This window comes from Nycticebus coucang, chromosome 7 (assembly GCF_027406575.1).
Source record: "Nycticebus coucang isolate mNycCou1 chromosome 7, mNycCou1.pri, whole genome shotgun sequence".
Lineage (NCBI taxonomy): Eukaryota > Metazoa > Chordata > Mammalia > Primates > Lorisidae > Nycticebus > Nycticebus coucang.
The window spans coordinates 71282110-71304756 of record NC_069786.1 but is presented as its reverse complement, the minus strand read 5'-3'; the positions used below and the strand labels follow the sequence as shown (position 1 = coordinate 71304756).

The 22647-nt window shown below is 37.1% G+C and overlaps 1 protein-coding gene across 3 annotated transcripts in view; it reads left to right on the top strand.

The window, feature by feature from the left end:
- CHN1 (chimerin 1) overlaps positions 1–22647 on the top strand; it is a 223999-nt gene that overhangs the window by 56867 nt on the left and 144485 nt on the right. For all 3 annotated transcript variants that reach the window (XM_053598107.1, XM_053598105.1, XM_053598108.1), the window contains 2 exons: positions 1347–1385; positions 8394–8449. In XM_053598107.1, the coding sequence (XP_053454082.1) occupies positions 1347–1385; positions 8394–8449 (95 nt within the window). The remainder of the gene's footprint in view (positions 1–1346; positions 1386–8393; positions 8450–22647) is intronic.

Here is a 22647-nt window from a genome sequence, read left to right as displayed (position 1 = left end):
CTAGGAAGAATGGTTCAGTGTTTGCTACAGCGTTTGAGGTCATTTCATGGAGTACAACTACTATGAATACAGAGAATCAACCCTGTTTGCTGCATTGCTTTATTCATTATTCATTTATTCATGTAATCTTTTATCTGTGCTTTACATAAACATATTTAACGCGTCTACTGGGCACCAAGGAATTTCTACATGACTTCAAGTTTCCCTTTTTTGTCTGTATGCCCATTTACTAATAGTCTTGCTGTAGCTCTCAGACACAAAGCATTTTGTGTGGTTCATGATAACACATCATAAATGAAGTGTCAGAGTACATTTAAAGGTCAGGAATTGGGGGCTGAATGTTTTGAGTCTGTGACTGTTTTACTTGAGCTACAAATTCAGTCTTCTCAATAAACTTTCCAGGCATTTTCTTGCTTCCTTTGAGACCAAGATTTTTAGGATCATCAGATGCCTAATGTGTTCATCTTGGATGTTAGCAGAGCCAGATGATGCGGTGGGCCACACCTTTCTTACCTCCTACCCCATATGTCTGCTGTTTTGGCTACCAGAGTCTTGCAGGAGTGTATTTGGCTGTGAAAATTACTCTTCAGCTAAGCCTTGCTGATGAGAAGGCAGGCCACACTGGCCCCTTCTTTTCTAATTACTCTGTCTCTCTCACGCGTTTGTATTTCCATCTTGTCCACGGCCTCTTCACGCTGTCTCCTACATCTACCTGCACTCTCGCCACGTGAGGGAGAAGGACTCGGAGAGCAGACGCTCCCCTCATGTTCTCGGTGCTGCTGTAGAGGCACTGTCTTCCACTGATGCGTTTCTCATTTCCAGGTTGGACTGTCCAGGATGTGTGAGGACTTAGGGCCCCTTGCGGCTCTTCTCTCTTCATCTGAGGAAAGCCCATTAGGCTGGAATCCCCCAGATGTAATGGGGGGAAATACAGAGAGGCTCAGCATTTCTGGAGATTAAAATTACTGTCTGGTCAATTTGAATGCAGAAGAAAAATTCTAGTGATTTTAGGGATTTTCAGTGAAACAATTATTAAGTCCAAAGAAACAAGCACCTCATTGACTGTTACTTAGTTTCTGTGAGAAATAAGTGCCAGCAGTAAAATTAACGTATTTTTACATGATAAGCAGTTGAATAAATACAGTAACTTTCTTTGAACATCTTTGTAAAATTGTACTTAAGAAAGTAAGGATGAAGACTAAAAGACCATTTTGAATGCCTTGAATGCCTAGCACAGTGCTTAGGACAAATAGATCTTAACAAATATGTATTAAACAAATTAATGATTAAATATCTTATTAAAATATAAATATTTGATAATATTAATTTGATGTTTATTCTTTCAGATACAGATGAATATAGACCTCCTGTTTGGAAATCTTACTGTAAGTACACAAATTTATTGTTATCGTTATAGTGGGCTATAGTGCTTTATAAGTAATATAAAAATATTGACACCATTAGATACAAAGATACATTCCGTTTTGTACTTACCATTGAAAAACTAATTTACAGCAAAGTTTGTGAGTAGCATGGAAGTAATTAGGATTAAATTCTGTGCAGTATGTGATTTGCATGTCTGGTCGCGTCTCATGCCTTTGAGCTTGCACATAGTCCATGTAGTGGAACTTGAGGCCACTGGTTAAAAATGGTTGGTAAATCTAAGGTAAGGAGATGCTGGCTCGGCACCTGTAGCTCAAGTGGCTAAGGTGCCAGCTGCATACACCAGAACTGGCAGGTTCGAATCCAGCCCCTGCCTGCCAAACAACAATGACAACTACAACCAAAAAATAGCCAGGCGTTGTGGTGGGCACCTGTAGTCCCAGCTACTTGGGAGGCTGAGGCAAGAGAATCACTGAAGCCCAGGAGTTGGAGGTTGCTGTGTGCTATGATGCCACAACACTCTATCCAGGGTGACAGCTTGAGGCTCTGTCTCAAAAAAAAAAAAAAAAAAAAAAAGAGAGATACTAACTAAGAATTCAAGCAATCTAATTATTCTCAGATCCTGACTCTTTATGTGGTAAAGGGAATATATGAATCATGATAAACCAGGAGACTTTCTTTTTTTTTTTTTTTTTGAAATGGTAGAGTTTTTTTGAGCAGATTATGAATTGGGCACTACCAGCAGTTTGGGCTCTACAGAGAGGGGCGAATAGGGAAAACTTTCATAAGGTGATTGAGGAGGCGAAACAAAATATGGTCCCGCATGGCTTAACTACAGGAGTACATTCTGAGAAATGTGTAGTTAGTGATCTGATGGTTGCGTGAACATCATAGAGTGTGCTCACGCACACCCAGACAGTATAGCCATCTACACCCAGGCTATGGAGTACAGCCTCTAGGAGACTTTCTTAATAGGAAGAATGAGTAAAAGAAGCAAAAGTAATTTAAAATATTTTTAGATAATTGTTTCATCTTTTTAATCATGTATTTTTTTGTTTTTGAGACAGAGTCTCACCGTGTTGTCCCAGGCTAGAGTGCCATGGCATCAGCCTAACTCACAGCGACCTCAAACTCCTGGGCTCAAGCAATCCTCTTGCCTTATCCTCCTGAGGAGCTGGGACTACAGTGCCCGCCACAATGCCTGGCTGAGTTTTTAAATTTTTAATAAGCATCCTCCCACCTCAGCCTCCCAGAGTTCTAGGATTTTAGGTGTACCATTGTACCCAGCCAATAATTATATTCTCACAATATAAAAGAGTAATATTTGATTTCTATATTGCTCTTTAAATTTTGCATTAGAATAAATATTTCTTCAATGAAGCCTAGGTATTTAGTCCTGTATTTTCCCTTTCTTGTTCGCTAGAGAATATGATTTCATCAAGTGAATATTTTAGATTTTTTAAGAGTAGAAATAGCGTTATATTAGTTTTTAAAAATATATGAAGGCACTATTCCAGAAACGTATTTTTGTTTCTTGGCTATAGAATCAAACAAGCAGCCTAAGATACCTATACTTTAAATATAGATTATTAGCATCTTTGTAAAATGTTGAAGTTTATTTTAAATTTTGATGTTTGTAATCTTCTAAAATTTGCTGACTGAGGGAACAGCAACATACATTCTCTTTGGTTTTATGTTCCCAGAACAACAGATAGTTTTATTTTAATGGGTTATAAATTTCAGCTAATCTGAAATAAGTAAACTATGACCAGTGCCTAAAAATATTGCCATAGATAACTTACTGGGTTTTTTTCTCCCCCCGAGAGGTATCATTCTAAAAATGTGTAAAAATGACTAATGTTCTTTACCTCTAAGATTTTGTCTCATAATCTCACTGGCTAGAAGCCTATTTAAAATCCTTCTCTGCATTTTCTGGTTTTCAGTTTATCTTTATTACCCATACCCTTTAGTGTGACTTGTGATGTGAGAACATGGATGAAGCCTCACACCCTTACTGAGTTTGTGGTGATTTTTTTTTCCCCAAAGAATATTGATTAGTAAATTAGTATATGCAATTGACATTTTTTTTTATTTCATGTCTAAGCAACTCTTTTTCTTTCTTTTTTTTTATTATTAAATCATAGCTGTGTACATTAATGCGATCATGGGGCACCACACACTGGTTTTATAGACCATTTGACATATTTTCATGACACTGGTTAACATAGCCTTTCTGGCATTTTCTTAGTTACTGTGTTAAGACATTTATATTCTACATTTACTAAGTTTCACATGTACCCTTGTAAGATGCACCGCAGGTATAATCCCACCAATCACTCTCCCTCCACTCATCCTTCCCCCTCCCTCCCCTCCCTCTCTCTCTCCCCCATAGTCTTAGGTTATAACTGGGTTATAGCTTTCATATGAAAGCCATAAATTAGTTTCATAGTAGGGCTGAATACACTGGATACTTTTTCTCCCATTCTTGAGATACTTTACTAAGAAGAATATGTTCCAGCTCCATCCATGTAAACATAAAAGAGGTAAAGTCTCCATCGTTCTTTAAGGCTGCATAATATTCCATGGTGTACATATACCACAATTTATTAATCCATTTGTTGATCGATGGGCACTTAAAAATTGGTATTTTTTTTCTATTCTTCCTTTTTTGGCTTTTTTTTTTTTTTGGTTATAATTCTGTTACTGAGTTTTATAGTTTCTCAATGCCTAAACTCCCTACCATCTTTTTAATAGTAAAAATATGTAAGGAATTATTAGAAGAGATTTTTTTTTTCTAACCATCAAATAAAAAATTTGTGATTCAAGGAAATTTTGTAATGAAACTGTTAAAGCCAAGTGGAAAGATCCTTTTTCTTTTATTGGTCATATGAAATTTGCTTATAAAATCATAATATTGATCTTCTAAGATTTAAATATGTATAAATTGTAACCTATGAGAAAACAAAAATTGTATTCTAATGAATTGTTATTACATGATCATAAAGATTGTTAAATGTGTTTGTGAAAATTATGATACTAGAAAAAACTGTGATCAGGTTGAATCTTTTTGTTTGTTCTGTCTTTGCTGTTCTCAGACAGTTCTATAGTTTTTACAGCAGCAATAAATAATCTCCAATAAGGCATTTATTAATAATACCTTGAGGGGGTCGGGTGTGTTAGCCCAGGCCTATATTCCTAGCACTCTGGGAGGCTGATGCGGGTGTATTGCTTGAGCTCACTAGTTGGAGACCCACTTGAGCAAAAGCAAGACCCTGTCTCTACTAAAAAATAGAAAAACTGAGGCCCGAGTCGGAGGTTGCTGTGAGCTATGATGCCATGGCACTCTAACCAGGGCGATAGCTTGAGACTCTGTTTCAAAAATGATAATAATAATAGTAATACCTTGAGGACTTCTCATCTGTCCAGTAGAGTAGTCTTTTCATAGCAAAAGTTTCAAAGGTTGACAAACCTGCTATGTCTTTATTTCATCAATAAAGATTGGAATTTTAAATAACTGAGGGCTAGCCTTTTCTATTACCCTCAGTACTTGAGCCATAATGATTTTCTTAGGCTGTATACGTATGTTTGTGTATATATATGAGTACATACATGTGTATGTATAACTGGTTTGAAATTTATAACTGACAGTAATTCTACTGACAGTCTTTGGAACTAACAAACTGTAATGCTTCAGCATCTTCTCTGTGATACTAGCTAAGTTTAGTTATGAAAAAATCTTTCAAAGTGAGTTTTTAAAAATTATCAGTTATGTCAATTTATATACATGGAATGAAAACCATTCAAGAAGTCCTAACTGTTTACTTTTATTCTGTATTAGATCTATAAAACTTAAAGGGGACAATTTAATATTAACATTGTTACATGTTAGGGTTTTTTCCTGTCTTGTCATGTTGGGGTCTGGACAGCTTTTCAAGTTTGATTCTGTAAGAAACCTGTTTTATGTATGCTTCTGTTGCTGGGCTCCTTTAAAACAAACATGGTTTTATTGCTTTTTGATATGTGTTGTTTTAATTAAATAAGAAACCTTAACTATCGGGGATAGTCAACCTTTTTTTTTTTTTTTTTTTTCAGCTTGCACATATAAGAATTGCCTGGGGCCCTACATTAAACACACAAACACTAACAAAAGCTGATTAGCCCCCATCCCCAAAGAATAAATCAGGACCAGGCATACTTTTCATGATATTCTGCACCACAGATAGGCAAAAAAGATGCTCACAAAATCAGCATGCAGCCGTTGGCTGCTAGTTGGACAACCCAGTTTTACATGTAATAAATGAGACAGGCAAGGAGCAACCAGGTAGGGACTGTAAGAAAGTAGACCCTGAATACCTCGCCTGTAGAGAGGCGCTCAGTGTTAGCTCCCTTTTATTATCATATAAGATTCAGTGGTTAGTGTTACCAGACCTTCTGAGTTTTCGAGAGAAGCTGAAATTCTCTTTTGCTTTAGTTGTTAAAATTTAATCTCTTACTTTTTTAGATTTAAAATTAAAAAATTACAGCAAACAAAATACATGTGTCTCAGTTTGGATGTTAGGGTACCAATTTGTGATTTCTGAATCGATTAATAATGTATCGTCTTTAGGGACTGAGATTTTCATTAATGACTATATTAGTATTGACACTTTTAAGGTGATTGAAAATATGTTAAGTACTTTAATGATATATCCTTTCATCTTGAATTTAGCTATTGATTTTTGGCAAATGGTTTAATGATGATGCCCATTTAAATGCAGCTGGATTCCAATTCAGATTATCAAAAATTTTAAACTGAGGGAGATGGACCTGATTAATTAATTCTTAAATATGGTATATAATTTTTTTACTATTGTTTTTGAGGTGGGATCTTGCTGTGTCACTTGGGCTGGAGTGCAGTAGCACTTAAGTAGTTCACTGCAACCTCAACCTCCTGGCCTCAAGCAATCTTCTTGCCTTTTCAGTAGGTAGGACCATAAGCAAGCACCACCATGCCCAGCAGTTCTTGTTTAAATTTTCGGGAAGATGAGGCCTCACTATGTTGCCTAGGCTGGACTCAAACTCCTGGCCTCAAGTGATCCTCTTACCTGGGCCTCCCAAAGTGCTGGGATGATAGGTGCGAGCCACTGTGCCCACTCCCTATGTATAATTTTTTAATGATCATTTTGATAGGTGTTTCTTGAATCAATTTTGTTATATTTGGCTGTAAAATATGTAGATATTTCCCCCTGTAGGTATTATTTATTAACTATAAATAAGTCTTAAAGACAGACTAACCTTTGGTGCCCAATCAGGAGGCATTTGTCTAAAACAGGGGTTCTCAACCTTCCTAATGCCGCAACCCTTTAATACAGTTCCTCATGTTGTGGTGACCCCCAACCACAAAATTAGCGAAGTAGCAATGAAAATAATTTTATGGTTGGGGGTCTTCACAACATGAGGAACAGTGTTAAAGGGTCACAGCATTAGGAAGGTTGAGAACCACCTGTCTAAAATCTCCTTTTCGTGAAACAGAACTATACCCTTTGAGGCAAGAACTAAAAAAATTTGAAAATAGTCTTATGTGATTTAATATGAAGGGAAAAAACACTATACCTTTGGAACTCTGATGAAAACAAAGGGTGAAACCTAGATCCGTTTTCATGTGATGTTTTATCAGCCCTCCCTTTCATATTGGCTTATCTTAATGGTCGCTTGCTAAATAGGTAAATGCTTACTGATGATGAACAGGTACTACAATATTTGTGCTTTGAATCAAAACCAACATTTTCATTTCTCTAGTAACTTTTAATTTTTTTTTTTTTGACTAGCATTCAGACCTTAAAATTGTGTTTTCAAGGTGGCAATACTTTCCAGAGCATTTTCTTGACAGAGGAAAACAATCTACTGAGAATTACTGATCAAAGTAAACTGAATTTTCACCTTATAGTTACAGAGTATATATGCATATATATGCCCATATGGAGGAATGGGCCTGAAGAATCCTCTTTTCTTACAAATCATGTTTGGGCTGCCTTTAAGCTTTTAAAGAGCATGGCAGTTTACAGGTACTTTGGGCAATACACATCATGTATGCTCACTGTCAGGGCCAAATTTGACTTCGGAACTCTTTCTTCCCTTCTCTGTCTCAGAATTAACTCCCTTCACATCATCTCTTTAACCTGTACAACTGTATTCCCTGGAACATTTTTAATAAGCTAGTTCTCACAATGAAATATGGGTATCTAAAACTACCTTTTTTTGTAGAGATGGGGGTCTCATACTGTCGCCCAGTGGCATGATCATAACAAACTGTAACCTCAGACTCCCAGGCTCAGGTGATCTTTCTGCCTCAGGCACATACCACTATGCCCAGCTAAATTTTTTTTTTTTTTGAGAGATAGGGTCTCACTATGCTGCTCAAATTGGTGTAGAACTCCTACATTCAAGTGATCCTCCTGCCTCAGCCTCCCAAAGTGCTGAGATTACAAGTGTGAGCCCCTGTACACAGCCTAAAACTATTTTAATGTATTACTTCTCTTAGGGTTTTTTGCTTGCAACCAGAAAGGCAAAGATGTATTTCTCTCAGAATTTCAAACATTACTGAGGAAGTGCTTTGCTTTTTGATTTTTTTTTTAAGATGGTGAATTTGAATCTTCTCAGTTGCTTTTAAATTATAGCATCATCCAGACGTTTCATCTTAGTGATGAACTCAAGATGAATCCTGGTAATCAAATGTTATTATAAAAAATTTTATATATTAATTTCAGTCACCTACATATCCAGCCTTGACTTGTTATAAGGTAAAAAAGATACTTGTGTGGACTATGATTTTTCTGTTTGTGCTTGCTCCTGGCCTTTCACTAAATTTAGTTTACTTTCTTTGTTTTGTTCATAGCAGATTTTAATTTAATAACAAATAAGATTATACCAGTTTTCTTTTGAACATAAAATGCAGCCAATTTGTTATTCCTAATATATTTATAAGTTCTATGTAAAGGAAACTGAAACCTTTTGTTTGTGCCTTCTCACAGTATATCAGCTGCAACAGGAAGCTCCTCATCCTCGAAGGATTACCTGTACTTGTGAGGTGGGTGTGATGAAACTTACAACAAAATGCCTCTTGAGGTCATCTGTTTCCCAGATGACTTATGTCTTGTATTGTTGTATTGTTGTATAATGGGGTTATTGAATTATATTTTTCCATTGAAAGATTTAAATAATGATTTACAAAGAGAGCAAAAGACATGTATAACTCACCAAAAAAAAGAGGTATGACTTAAGACAATATATGTAAACATGTTGAAATCACTGAGATTAGGAAAATGACAAATAAAATACAGAGTCCATTTTCACCTTGCAGATTGGCCTTCAAAAGTTTAGCATATTCTTAGTTGGCAAGCCTATGAAGAAACAGGCACTCTTGAACATTGCTGATGGAAATGTGACATTGTACAGCACTATGAGAATTTTGTAATATATAACAAAACTATCCCCGCATCCACCCTTCACCTTACCAGTTTAAATTCTAGGGATTGTCCCTGCTAAATTACCTATACAAATATGCGATAATTTGAAATTTTTTTTGGAGGATTATTAGGAATAGCTGAATGTTAGAAAAAATCCTGGCTCAGCACCCATAGCACAGTGGTTACGGTTCTAGCCACATACACCAAGCCTGCTGGGTTCAAAGCTGGCCCAGGCCTGCTAAAACAACAATTACAGCTGCAACAAAAAATAGCTGGGTGTGGTGGCGGGCAGCTGTAGTCCCAGCTACTTGGGAGGCTGAGGCAAGAGAATCGCTTAAGCTTGAGAGTTGGAGGTTGCTGTGAGCTGTGACATCACCGCACTCTACTGTGAGGGCGACATAGTGAGACTCTGTCTCAAAAAAAAGAAAAAGAAAAAATCTTTAATGTCTATCCATAGGAGACTGATTGAATAGAATACTAAAAAGAATAAGGAAGATTTCTATGAGCTGATATGAAAAAATTTTCAGGTATAAAATATACATATATATGGTAAGTAGATCTTTTTTTTATTAGAATGGAAAAATGAAAAAGAAAACTAGTTTAATTTTGCAAAAGAGAAACATAGGAAGGATTAAAATTTTAAAATGGTGGGGACAGTGCCTGTGGCTCAAGGAGTAGGGCACTGGACCCATATACCAGAGGTGGAGGGTTCAAACCCAGCCCTAGACAAAAACTGCAAAAAAAAAAAAAAAAAAAAATTAAAAATGATATAAAAGCAATCCCTAAAATTGAATACAAATGAACCTAACACACTTGAACATAATCACCACAAAATTAAGTAGCTTTTTAAAAAACTTGACATATAATAATTATATATATTTACAGGTACAGAGTAGTGATATTTTGATAAATTAATGTAATGATCAAATCAGAGTAATTAGCATATCCATCACTTCAAACATTTATCATTTCTTTGTGTTTGGAACATGCAAATCCTGTCTACTAGCTATTCAAAAAAACACATTTTTTGTCCACTTTAGTCACTTTATAGTGCTGTAGACAGTAGGAATTATTCCTCCTCTCTAGGATAATTTTGTATCTATTCACTACCCCCCTCTCCATTACCCTTGCCTCTCTACTCTCTACTACTATGAGATCAATTTTTTTTTTTTAGCTTCCACATATGAATGAGAATGTGCAATATTCATCTTTTTGTGCCTGGCTTATTTCACTTAATATAATGTCTTCCATACTCATCCATGTTGCCTCGAATGACAGGATTTCTTTTTTTTTATTTATGGCAGAGAATACCTGGTATTCTCTTAGGTATAAATACTGTATTTTCTTTATGTATCTGTTGATGGACACTTAGGTTGATTCCCTATTTTGACTGTTGTGAACAGTGCTGCAGATAGACATGGGAGTGCAGATACCTCGTGAACATACTGATTTCCTTTCCTTTTGATATATCCCCAGAGATTGCTGGATCATATGGTAGTTCTATTTTTAGATACTATTTTCCATAATGACTGTACTAATTTGCATTCCCACCAGCAGTATATGAGAGTTTCCTTTTCTCTTTTCCTTTGCCAGCATTTGTTATTTTTTATCTTTTTGATAATAAGCCATTCTGACCAGGGTGAGATGGCCCTTCATTAAGTCTTGCATTTCCCTGATGATTAGTGGTACTGAATTTTTTTCATATACTCTTTGGCCTAAGTAGCTTTTAAACATATTTTTCTGACTGTATGAACCTAGAGGGACATATTCTGGGAACAAAAAAAGCAAAAAGGTCTTTAACTGTACTTAGTAGACTTGTTTTTGGCAGTGGTACCTGTGTAGTTGCCCTGAAATTATTTTGTTTATAATGTAGGATAGAGCAAATGAGGGATTATATTGTATTTGGGGGAACCAGGGATTTTAGGACATATAAATAAAGAATGGTGCAAAATTGGGAGAGACACTTGGGTAATTAATTTTGAATGGAGGTATTATGTGAAGGCATAGATTTTGAAAGAGTTTTTTTCCTATCTTCATCCATGGGTTTAGCAGCAGTAGTGTCCCCGTAAGAATAAGTATACCCAGTGCCTAGATTTTGTTTTCCAAATACTGTCATCCTACTAAAAGGAGCTCAGAATCCTTAAAAAAATGCATGATTTCAAAATGTGGGACAGAGAGGTCTCGGAACATCTTGTGTCATAAACCAAGAAAAGGCTCAAGAACTGATAAGAACATATCAAAAAGATGCAAGAGCCTGCTTGAAGGTTTTCTGCAGGCAAAATTTAGGACGATTGGAACATCTAAAATAATAATAGTAATAGATTATAATACATTGGATGAAAGAGGGTTAAAGAGTACATAATGATACTTTAAAATTTAAATTTAAAAAACTCACCCCAGTGTAAAGAGATAAAAGGGGGAAATGTGAAGTCGTTCTTTACAGAAGAGCTAAAGAGTTAAAATGTGGAATGATAAAATTATAAAATTACTAATTTATGCTAATAAATGCAGGCAAGGATCATCATGAGATGTTAAAACCATTGCACGAAAGGCTGTAGGTGAATAGGATGTTTTTATGGTGTCAAGTTGTCATCCCAGTAATTATTTATTATTTGCAAAAAGCAAAATAACACCTTTATAGTGGAGAGAGCTAGCAGTTACACCCTTAACTGGATGATCAAATTTAGCATTACCTGTAATAGACAAACTGACATGTGCCTCCTAAAGGGACATGGTAGGACACACAATGTCACCTGAATAGTATTCCTGCCAAAAATAGTTAAATCTAATCACAGACATGAGTCAGACCAATCCAGAATGTGTACATTCTATAAGACATCTGGGGCGGCGCCTGTTGCTCAGTAAGGCGCCGGCCCCATATACCGAGGGTGGCGGGTTCAAGCCCGGCCCTGGCCAAACTACCACCAAAAAAATAGCCGGGCGTTGTGGCGGGCTCCTGTAGTCCCAGCTACTCTGGAGGCTGAGGCCAGAGAATCGCCTAAGCCCAGGAGTTGGAGGTTGCTGTGAGCTGTATGAGGCTACGGCACTCTACCGAGGGCCATAAAGTGAGACTCTGTCTCTACAAAAAAAAAAAAAAAAGACATCTGCTCTAGGTTTATAAATAGTGTCATTGTCATAGTAGACAAAAACAGTGGGGCCACAGAAAATTAGAGGAGACTGAAAAGACATGGCAATCACATCGAACGTGTACACCGTGACTGTGTCCCGAATTTACATATACATTTGAAAGCTATAAATTTGGGGGGCAATTGGAGAAATTTGAACATTTGAATATGAATTATATTACGTAATAGAGAATATGGAGTCACAGTAACTTTCTTACTGATTGAATAGAATACTAAAAAGAATAAGGAAGATTTCTATGAGCTGATAAGAAAAAATTTCCAGATATAAAATATACATATATGTGGCACATTATATCAAAATGGATTTCACCGTGTGACATCTGGCTTAAAAAACACTGTAGCTTTGAAAGTCTATAGTTAATTACAAAGGGAACTAGTTGATAAAATTAGGTGGGAATTTCATAAGATTACGTTTTGAATGTCAAGTTGCAGGTTAGATATATGTTGCTGTCCAGTCTGCATTATATAAACATAGAGTGAGTGCGTAGTACTTGATGATTACATGTTATTACTGCTGTGCCACGATGAAGAATGATTAAATAATTCATAGGTAGTGGGAATTTTAGCAATGCCATTTAATAACATTTTCCATTTTTTTCCATGTTCTGTCCAGACATAACTTTTTAAACTTTTAACTCAAAGTAAGATATTGGCAGTAGTTCTGTGGATTATCCTGAAGTATTTCTTAGTAAAACAATGATCTTTATTTAGAAATAGCTATACATGCTTTTGTCAAAAGAATTTGAGACCACACAAATGAGAACATAATAAAAGGAGTAAAAAAAATTGAGAGAATAAAAACAAAATTTTAGTTGATTGCGGTGCTGATTGAGGATTTGTGTAATTGTGTGAAGTGTTTTACAGTAATAAACTATGTAAGTCTTAAGAGAACAGCTAGTATGATTCAGTTTTTTTCTGAATTAAATTCTTTCTTAAGAATTCATTTGGCATATTAAGAAATAATGTGGGGAGGCGGAGCAAGATGGCGGCCGAGTAACAGCAGCCTTGCATTTGGGCACCGTGAGTCTGGGGAGATAGGACTCCAGGCGTCTCTGGCTGGTGAGATCTGCCTATCATCGCCCCTGCGAGGATACAGGGAGTCAGTGAGAGACTTCTGGACCCCAAGAGGAGGATTAAAACAGTTGAAAAACGGCAAGTGGTCGCGTGTGTTCAATCCGTCCAAACCCGCCCACAACTTCCACAGGCACGAGAACTTAAAGAGCAAGAGGAAGTGAAAGGAAAATTAGGGCAAGGAAACAGATAAAAGAAATCACTCATGAGGAAGAATCAGCAGAAAACTCCAGGCAACATGAAGAACCAGTCCAGAACAACCCCGCCAAGGGACCATGAGGTAGCTACTGCAGAGGATTCCACCTATAAAGAAATGTTAGGAATGACAGAAAGGGAATTTAGAATACACATGTTGAAAACAATGAAAGAAATGATGGAAACAATGAAGGAAACTGCTAATAAAGTGGAAAATAACCAAAAGGAAATTCAAAAACAGAATCAAATAAGAGATGAACGATATAAAGAATATAAAAAGGATATAGCAGAGCTGAAGGAACTGAAACAGTCAGTTAGGGAACTTAAAGATGCAATGGAAAGTATCAGCAACAGGTTAGACCATGCAGAAGAAAGAATTTCAGAGGTAGAAGACAAAGTTCTTGAGATAACTCAGACAGTAAAAGAGGCAGAAAAAAAGAGAGAGAAAGCAGAACGTTCCCTGTCAGAATTATGGGACTTTATGAAGCGTTCCAACATACGAGTTACAGGAATTCCAGAAGGAGAAGAAGAATGCCCCAATGGAATGGAAGCCATACTAGAGAATATTATAAAAGAAAATTTCCCAAATATCACCAAAGATTCTGACACACTGCTTTCAGAGGGATATCGGACGCCAGGTCGCCTCAACTCTAACCGAGCTTCTCCAAGACACATTGTGATGAACCTGTCCAAAGTCAAGACAAAAGAAAAGATTCTGCAAGCTGCCAGGAGTAAGCGCCAGTTGACCTACAGGGGCAAATCCATCAGAGTGACCGCAGACTTCTCTAATGAAACTTTCCAAGCAAGAAGACAATGGTCATCTACCTTTAATCTACTTAAACAGAACAATTTTCAGCCCAGAATTCTGTACCCTGCTAAGCTAAGCTTCAAAATTGACCGAGAAATCAAATCATTTACGGATGTACAAACATTGAGGAAATTCGCCACAACAAGACCAGCTCTACAGGAAATACTTCAACCTGTTCTGCACACTGACCACCACAATGGATCAGCAGCAAAGTAAGAACTCAGAAATTAAAGGACAGAACCTAACCTCCACACTGATGCAAAAGATAAAACTAAGCAATGGACTCTCACCAAATAAGACGAATAGAATACTACCACACTTATCAATTATCTCAATAAATGTTAATGGCTTGAATTCCCCACTGAAGAGACATAGATTGGTTGACTGGATTAAAAAACGCAAGCCATCCATTTGCTCTCTGCAAGAAACACACCTGGCTTCAAAAGACAAATTAAAGCTCCGAGTCAAGGGTTGGAAGACAATTTTTCAGGCAAATGGCATTCAGAAGAAAAGAGGAGTTGCAATCTTATTTTCAGATACATGTGGATTTAAAGCAACTAAAGTCAAAACAGACAAAGATGGTCACTTTATATTGGTCAAGGGAAAAATACAACAAGAAGACAGTTCAATTCTAAATATCTATGAACCCAATTTAAATGCTCCCAGAATCTTGAAACAGACCTTACTCAGTATGAGCAATATGATATCTGATAATACCATCATAACGGGGGACTTTAACACTCCTCTTACAGAGCTGGACAGATCCTCTAAACAGAAATTAAACAAAGATATAAGAGATTTAAATGAGACCCTAGAACAACTGTGCTTGATAGACGCGTATAGAACACTCCACCCCAAAGATAAAGAATATACATTCTTCTCATCACCCCATGGAACATTCTCCAAAATTGATCATATCCTGGGACACAAAACAAATATCAACAGAATCAAAAGAATTGAAATTTTACCTTCTATCTTCTCAGACCATAGGGCACTAAAGGTGGAACTCAACTCTAACAAAAATGCTCAACCCCACCGAAAGGCATGGAAATTAAACAATCTTCTGTTGAATAACAGATGGGTGCAGGAAAAAATAAAACAGGAAATCATTAACTTCCTTGAGCATAACAACAATGAAGACACAAGCTACCAAAACCTGTGGGATACTGCAAAAGCAGTTTTGAGAGGAAAATTCATCGCTTTAGATGCCTACATTTGAAAAACAGAAAGAGAGCGCATCAACAATCTCACAAGAGATCTTATAGAATTGGAAAAAGAAGAACAATCTAAGCCTAAACTCAGTAGAAGAAAAGAAATCTCCAAAATCAAATCAGAGATCAATGAAATTGAAAACAAAAGAATCATTCAGAAAATTAACGAAACAAGGAGTTGGTTTTTTGAAAAAATAAATAAAATAGATAAACCATTGGCCAGACTAACGAGAAATAGAAAAGTAAAATCTCTAGTAACCTCAATCAGAAATGATAAAGGGGAAATAACAACTGATCCCACAGAGATACAAAAGATCATCTCTGAATACTACCGGAAACTCTATGCACAGAAATTTGACAATGTGAAGGAAATGGATCAATATTTGGAATCACACCCTCTCCCTAGACTCAGCCAGGAAGAAATAGAGCTCCTGAACAGACCAATTTCAAGCACTGAGATCAAAGAAACAATAAAAAAATCTTCCAACCAAAAAATGCCCTGGTCCAGATGGCTTCACTCCAGAATTCTATCAAACCTTCAAGGAAGAGCTTATTCTTGTACTGCAGAAATGATTCCAAAAAATTGAGGAAGAAGGAATCTTCCCCAACACATTGTATGAAGCAAACATCACCCTGATACCAAAACCAGGAAAAGACCCAAACAAAAAGGAGAATTTCAGACCAATCTCACTCATGAATATAGATGCAAAAATTCTCAACAAAATCCTAGCCAACAGATTACAGCTTATCATCAAAAAAGTCATTCATCGGGCGGCGCCTGTGGCTCAAGGAGTGGGGCGCTGGTCCCATATGCCGGAGGTGGTGGGGTCAAACCCAGCCCCGGCCAAAAAAGAAAAAAAAAAAAAAGTCATTCATCATGATCAAGTAGGCTTCATCCCAGGGATGCAAGGCTGGTTTAACATATGGAAGTCCGTAAACGTTATTCACCATATTAACAGAGGGAAAAATAAAGATCAGATGACCCTCTCAATAGATGCAGGAAAAGCATTTGATAAAATCCAGCATCCTTTTCTAATTAGAACACTGAAGAGTATAGGCATAGGTGGCACATTTCTAAAACTGATTGAAGCTATCTATGACAAACCCACTGCCAATATTTTACTGAATGGAGTAAAACTGAAAGCTTTTCCTCTTAGAACTGGAACCAGACAAGGTTGTCCTCTGTCACCTTTACTATTCAACGTAGTGCTGGAAGTTCTAGCCAATACAATTAGGCAAGACAAGGAAATAAAGGGAATCCAAATGGGAGCAGAGGAGGTCAAACTCTCCCTCTTTGCTGACGACATGATCTTATACTTAGAGAACCCCAAAGACTCAACCACAAGACTCCTAGAAGTCATCAAAAAATACAGTAATGTTTCAGGATATAAAATCAATGTCCACAAGTCAGTAGCCTTTGTGTACACCAATAACAGTCAAGATGAGAAGCTAATTAAGGACACAACTCCCTTCACCATAGTCTCAAAGAAAATGAAATACCTAGGAGTATACCTAACAAAGGAGGTGAAGGACCTCTATAAAGAAAACTATGAAATCCTCAGAAAGGAAATAGCAGAGGATATTAACAAATGGAAGAACATACCATGCTCATGGGTGGGAAGAATCAACATTGTTAAAATGTCTATACTTCCCAAAGCAATCTACCTATTCAATACCATTCCTATCAAAATACCAACATCGTACTTTCAAGATTTGGAAAAAATGATTCTGTGTTTTGTATGGAACCGGAAAAAAACCCGTATAGCTAAGGCAGTTCTTTGTAACAAAAATAAAGCTGGGGGCATCAGCATACCAGATTTTAGTCTGTACTACAAAGCCATAGTGCTCAAGACAGCATGGTACTGGCACAAAAACAGAGACATAGACACTTGGAATCGAATTGAAAACCAAGAAATGAAACTAACATCTTACAACCACCTAATCTTTGATAAAACAAACAAGAACATACCTTTGGGGAAAGACTCCCTATTCAATAAATGGTGTTGGGAGAACTGGATGTCTACATGTAAAAGACTGAAACTGGACCCACACCTTTCCCCACTCACAAAAATTGATTCAAGATGGATAAAGGACTTAAACTTAAGGCATGAAACAATAAAAATCCTCCAGGAAAGCATAGGAAAAACACTGGAAGATATTGGCCTGGGGAAAGACTTCATGAAGAAGACTGCCATGGCAATTGCAACAACAACAAAAATAAACAAATGGGACTTCCTTAAACTGAAAAGCTTCTGTACAGCTAAGGAGACAATAACCAAAGCAAAGAGACAACCTACACAATGGGAAAGGATATTTGCATATTTTCAATCAGACAAAAGCTTGATAACTAGGATCTATAGAGAACTCAAATTAATCCACATGAAAAAAGCCAACAATCTCATATATCAATGGGCAAGAGACATGAATAGAACTTTCTCTAAAGACGATAGATGAATGGCTAACAAACACATGAAAAAATGTTCATCATCTCTATATATTAGAGAAATGCAAATCAAAACAACCCTGAGATATCATCTAACCCCAGTGAGAATGGCCCACATCACAAAATCTCAAAACTGCAGATGCTGGCGTGGATGTGGAGAGAAGGGAACACTTTTACACTGCTGGTGGGACTGCAAACTAGTACAACCTTTCTGGAAGGAAGTATGGAGAAACCTCAAAGCACTCAAGCTAGACCTCCCATTTGATCCTGCAATCCCATTACTGGGCATCTACCCAGAAGGAAAAAAAATCCTTTTATCATAAGGACACTTGTACTAGACTGTTTATTGCAGCTCAATTTACAATCGCCAAAATGTGGAAACAGCCTAAATGCCCACCAACCCAGGAATGGATTAACAAGCTGTGGTATATGTATACCATGGAATACTATTCAGCCATTAAAGAAAATGGAGACTTTACATCCTTCGTATTAACCTGGATGGAAGTGGAAGACATTATTCTTAGTAAAGCATCACAAGAATGGAGAAGGATGAATCCTATGTACTCAATTTTGATATGAGGACGATTAATGACAATTAAGGTTATGGGTGGGGGAAGCAGAAAGAGGGATGGAGGGAGGGGGGTGGGGCCTTGGTGTGTGTCACACTTTGTGGGGGCAAGACATGATAGCAAGAGGGACTTTACTTAACAATTGCAATCAGGATAACCTGGCTTATTGTACCCTCAGTGAATCCCCAACAATAAAAAAAAAAAAAAAAGAAATAACATGTGGTCCAAGTATTAACAAGCTTTGATAATACTTGCAACCCTGATGCAAAAACACAACATAGAATCCAGTACTGGAGGAGTGAGTGACAGAGTCCTTTTGATTTACTTTTGCTACATGACTGACTGAATGCTGTCATCCCCTGAGGAAATGGACCATTCTGTTCTATTGATTAAAGGCAGGCATTTAAGCATTGGGAAACTAGAAAAGCAAATTGTACAGTTGACCTTTTATTTCTTAAATTGCCCAATCTGTCCATCATTTTCACTCTGGTTAAATATTCTTCCATGAAAAATTAGTAATCATGTTCTAGTGGCAAATTGGTGGCAAAGAAGGTCATTCAGTGTGTAAAAAGATTTACTGTGGTTGGGCTCTTGTACATTGTAGCTGTTCTCACATATTCAAAACTTACACTGTATAGGCACTTATATTAGACTGTTTAATAAAGATTAAATATGTGTGCATAAAATAAATATGTATCTTTATTTTGGAAATTAGCAATGATAGCTTGTTTCTATATGTATTTGACCAATCTTTATGTTACTCAAGTCACCTGTTTTCCCAAAGTAATTAAAGGTCTATTACTAAATAGGAATAAATGGACTTTCTTTTATAGAAATGATATTCATACTCTGTGTTATTGTAATGATTAGGTTTACAAGTAAGGTATTGAATGCATTTATAAGCCACCAGTGCTAATGGTTTGCTTATTCTATCAAGTTAATTTTTTTAGATAACAAATAACTTAGAGAGTCGTTTGAAATGAAAGTAAAGGATTAAGTAGAGTGCAATGGAACTAACCTAAAAATACTTCTTGGGGGAAAAATTCAGTGTTAGCCTTGATTAAATAGTAAGTGTGTGGTTTGGAGGAACTGGGTCTTACTGGAATGGTGAATGCTAAGGATAGAAAGTTACTGAAGTACCAGGTGATATTCAGTCTCAAATATTTAACTGAGGAATTGGATTGGGGCTGCTATTTTTCTTCACATTTCAGTGAAGAAAAAACTTTTGATAGGTCTTTTTAAAGTAATAGTTATTATCTGTGAGTGCTAATTATATTTTTAAAATGTATCAAATCACTTTGTCTTTCCCTACTATTGAAATTTCCCTTCCTCATAGGAAAGGAAGAGCTGATCCTGTTTATGCGTGCACATTTCCATTCCTTTTTCTTTGAATCTTGGCATTGTATCACAGATTGTCAACTCAGAGACCGAGGAGTTATGCCAGGCCTAAAGGGAACAGATATTTGGTGACGAGCAATGCAAGTGACCTTTCTCTGGTGATCTATTCTTCATTTTGGTGATAAACTCCATGTCTTGTTCTTAGCTGAATTCCTGTTGGCATTCTTGAGACCAAGATAAATATATGCAGCGCCTTATTTTAAAATGTGAGTTATCAACTGTTAAAACAATCATAAATTATTAGGGACAGAACTTTGACTTAAAATATGTAACAGTAAGAAGTAATTTGACAGATTATAACAGTTATAATCAAATTATAACTACTAGTTTTTTTTTCTAATTCCAGAAAGTCTTGCCAGTTGCTTTTAAAAATGATAAAATGTAAAAGATTTTATATTAAAAGCTATTGCTAACACAAATTTTGAAATTCAGATATGGATAATCCTTTTTCTGTGGAGAAGATGTCTAGGTGGCAACTAATTATTTAGGCATGCTTTATCTGTGAATAGGCAAGAGAGACAGGAAAGGGGAATACTTAGAGTCTACAGGACATGGTGACAAGATAGTTATGCCTGTGACTACTGGAGGGAGAAGTCCAGCAGGTTTGAGGAAAACAGTTAACTCTTCTGCTCTTCTCTCATGTCATACGTGCTTGACAAACCCGTAACTGTTTATTCTGCACACTTTTGTCTCTAAAATGTCTAGGTAACTTAATGCATAGTTGGGTAAAAACAAAAGTTTGTGAGCTTGAAGTTGGTACTTAATTCCTTATTCATCCCACCCCTTTTCTCTCCTCTCAATCCTCCAATATCTTTTCCCTCTCCTAGTTATCAACTCATAATCTCTTCTCCTCGTTAGTGAAGAAGGGCATTTCTGCAAACTTCCACTACCACGTATTCCTAACCATCAGCATTTGCATTCACATATCCTCCATTCTTGCTTATTATTATCGATGATAGACAGCTCTCCACTACAATAGATTCTGTTTCCTCTCATCTATAAGGAGAAAATCTTAGCAAATTTCCCCTCTCTTCCATCATTAAGATCATTTAATGATCTTTTTCCTCCATTATGACTTTTTTTTTTTTTGAGACAGGGTCTCATTTTCTTGCCCCTGGTAGAGTATTGTGGCATCATAGCTCATAGTAACCTCAAACTCTTGGGTTTAAGCGATTCTCTTGCCTCAGCCTCCTGGGTAGCTGGAGACTACAGGCACCCGCCACAATGCCCAGCGATTTTTTAGAGACAGGGTCTCACTCTTGCTCAGGCTGGTCTCGAACTCACAAGCTCAAATGATACACCCAGAGTGCTGGGATTAAAGGTGTGAGCCACTGCACCCAGCCCTCATCATTATCTTTTATAAGATCATTTTCATCAGCCCATAACCATCCTATTATTTCTCCCATTTCTTAAAAAAAAAAAAATTAATAGATTTAGGGCATACAGGAGTTTTATTACATGGATAAATTATATAGTGGTGACTACCTTGTTTAAAATTACACAGGTCTGGGCACAGTAGCTCACCCCTGTAATCTCAGCCCTTTGGGAGGCCAAGGCAGGAGGATCTCTTGAGCCCAGGAGTTTGAGGCTGCAGTAAGCTATGATCACACCACAGCACTTCAGCCAGGGGGTCACAATGAGACTTTACCTCTAAAAATGAATACACAAACTTTCTTTATCACCCTCCCCCAGGGTTCTCAATCCTTTCCTGTTCTTCTACTTGTCTCCGTGACACTTTTCATTTTGTAACATACTGTTAAAACATAAGTCTACTTGCTTATTCATTAGCAAGTTTTCCTAACTTTCATAGAAGAAAGTTTCATGAGGATAGGGATCTTCGTCTGTTTTGTTTACCAGTATTTCCAGGTGCCTTGAACAGTGCTTAACACATAGAAGGTGCTTAATGAAGGCTTAAGGGAATTAATAGGAGATACAAAGTGCTTGCTTTATAATTATTCTCTTTTAGAGGATGCATTCTGCTAAGTGGGAGTGTTAGAGTTTGCCCAGGAATAGGAAGAAAGCACTCTTAACTGACGGTTGCTTTTCTTGTTGATAGCTGCTATGTGCTGACACAGCCTATAGCTCAACTTTGGGTTCTGTAAAAGTAAGGATTACCATGTTCATTTGTGTATCTCGCATGTAATGATGATCTGTTATTTAGAATTATAATATGCTTCACAGATGGAAAGCATTTTTTTATGAATGCTGAGTGGTAGATTTGAATTATTAAAACTGACTATTTATTTTTAACTCATCCTCTTACTCCAAAGCCTATTTTCACCATATTTTACTTCTGACATGCTTTTAGTGCCACCTCTTGCTACTATTTAAAATCCAGATATAGTGAATTCCTACAATTGTATGTTGCCTCAGCGTCATTTTGATGAACTTTCTCATACTACCAACAGTGTGTAGTCACCTTTGACTGTTTCCAGTTCCCTGTCTTCCCAGGTTGTAGATACATGTATCTGATGACCACCTTCCTGTGGGACAGCTAGGTACAACTACATGACTGCCCCCCCTCAACAATGAACTTTCATGCCCTGCTTGGATCTCAGTCAAAGGGCTCAGCAGAGCTCACACCTGCTTGCCGTGAACCCACCAGTAAGAACTCCCCTTGGAAAAACCTGCTGAAGTAGTAACCCTCTGGACCCTAATGATAGATTTGGCCAACAGGTCCCTCCTCCTCTCTCTTGACCTCCTCTCTCTTGACCTCCACTTGCTGGTTGAGGGTGCTTGTGCCAGGAGGTTCCCCCCTCTCGTTGGCACTTTGAGGAGTGGCATCCTCTTCTCTTTGGAATCTGTAAGTAATAACTGCTTATGTTACTTCATGTGTTATTGTGCTGCCTTCTCCGTTCTCACCTGACTGACATATCCAAATCTAATTCTTTTCCTGGTTAGGGCTCTCCTAGAGAGTGGCTGTCCTGGCAGGAATAAACTGGACACAGATCACAAAAGAGCTACCAAGGGACTCTTCC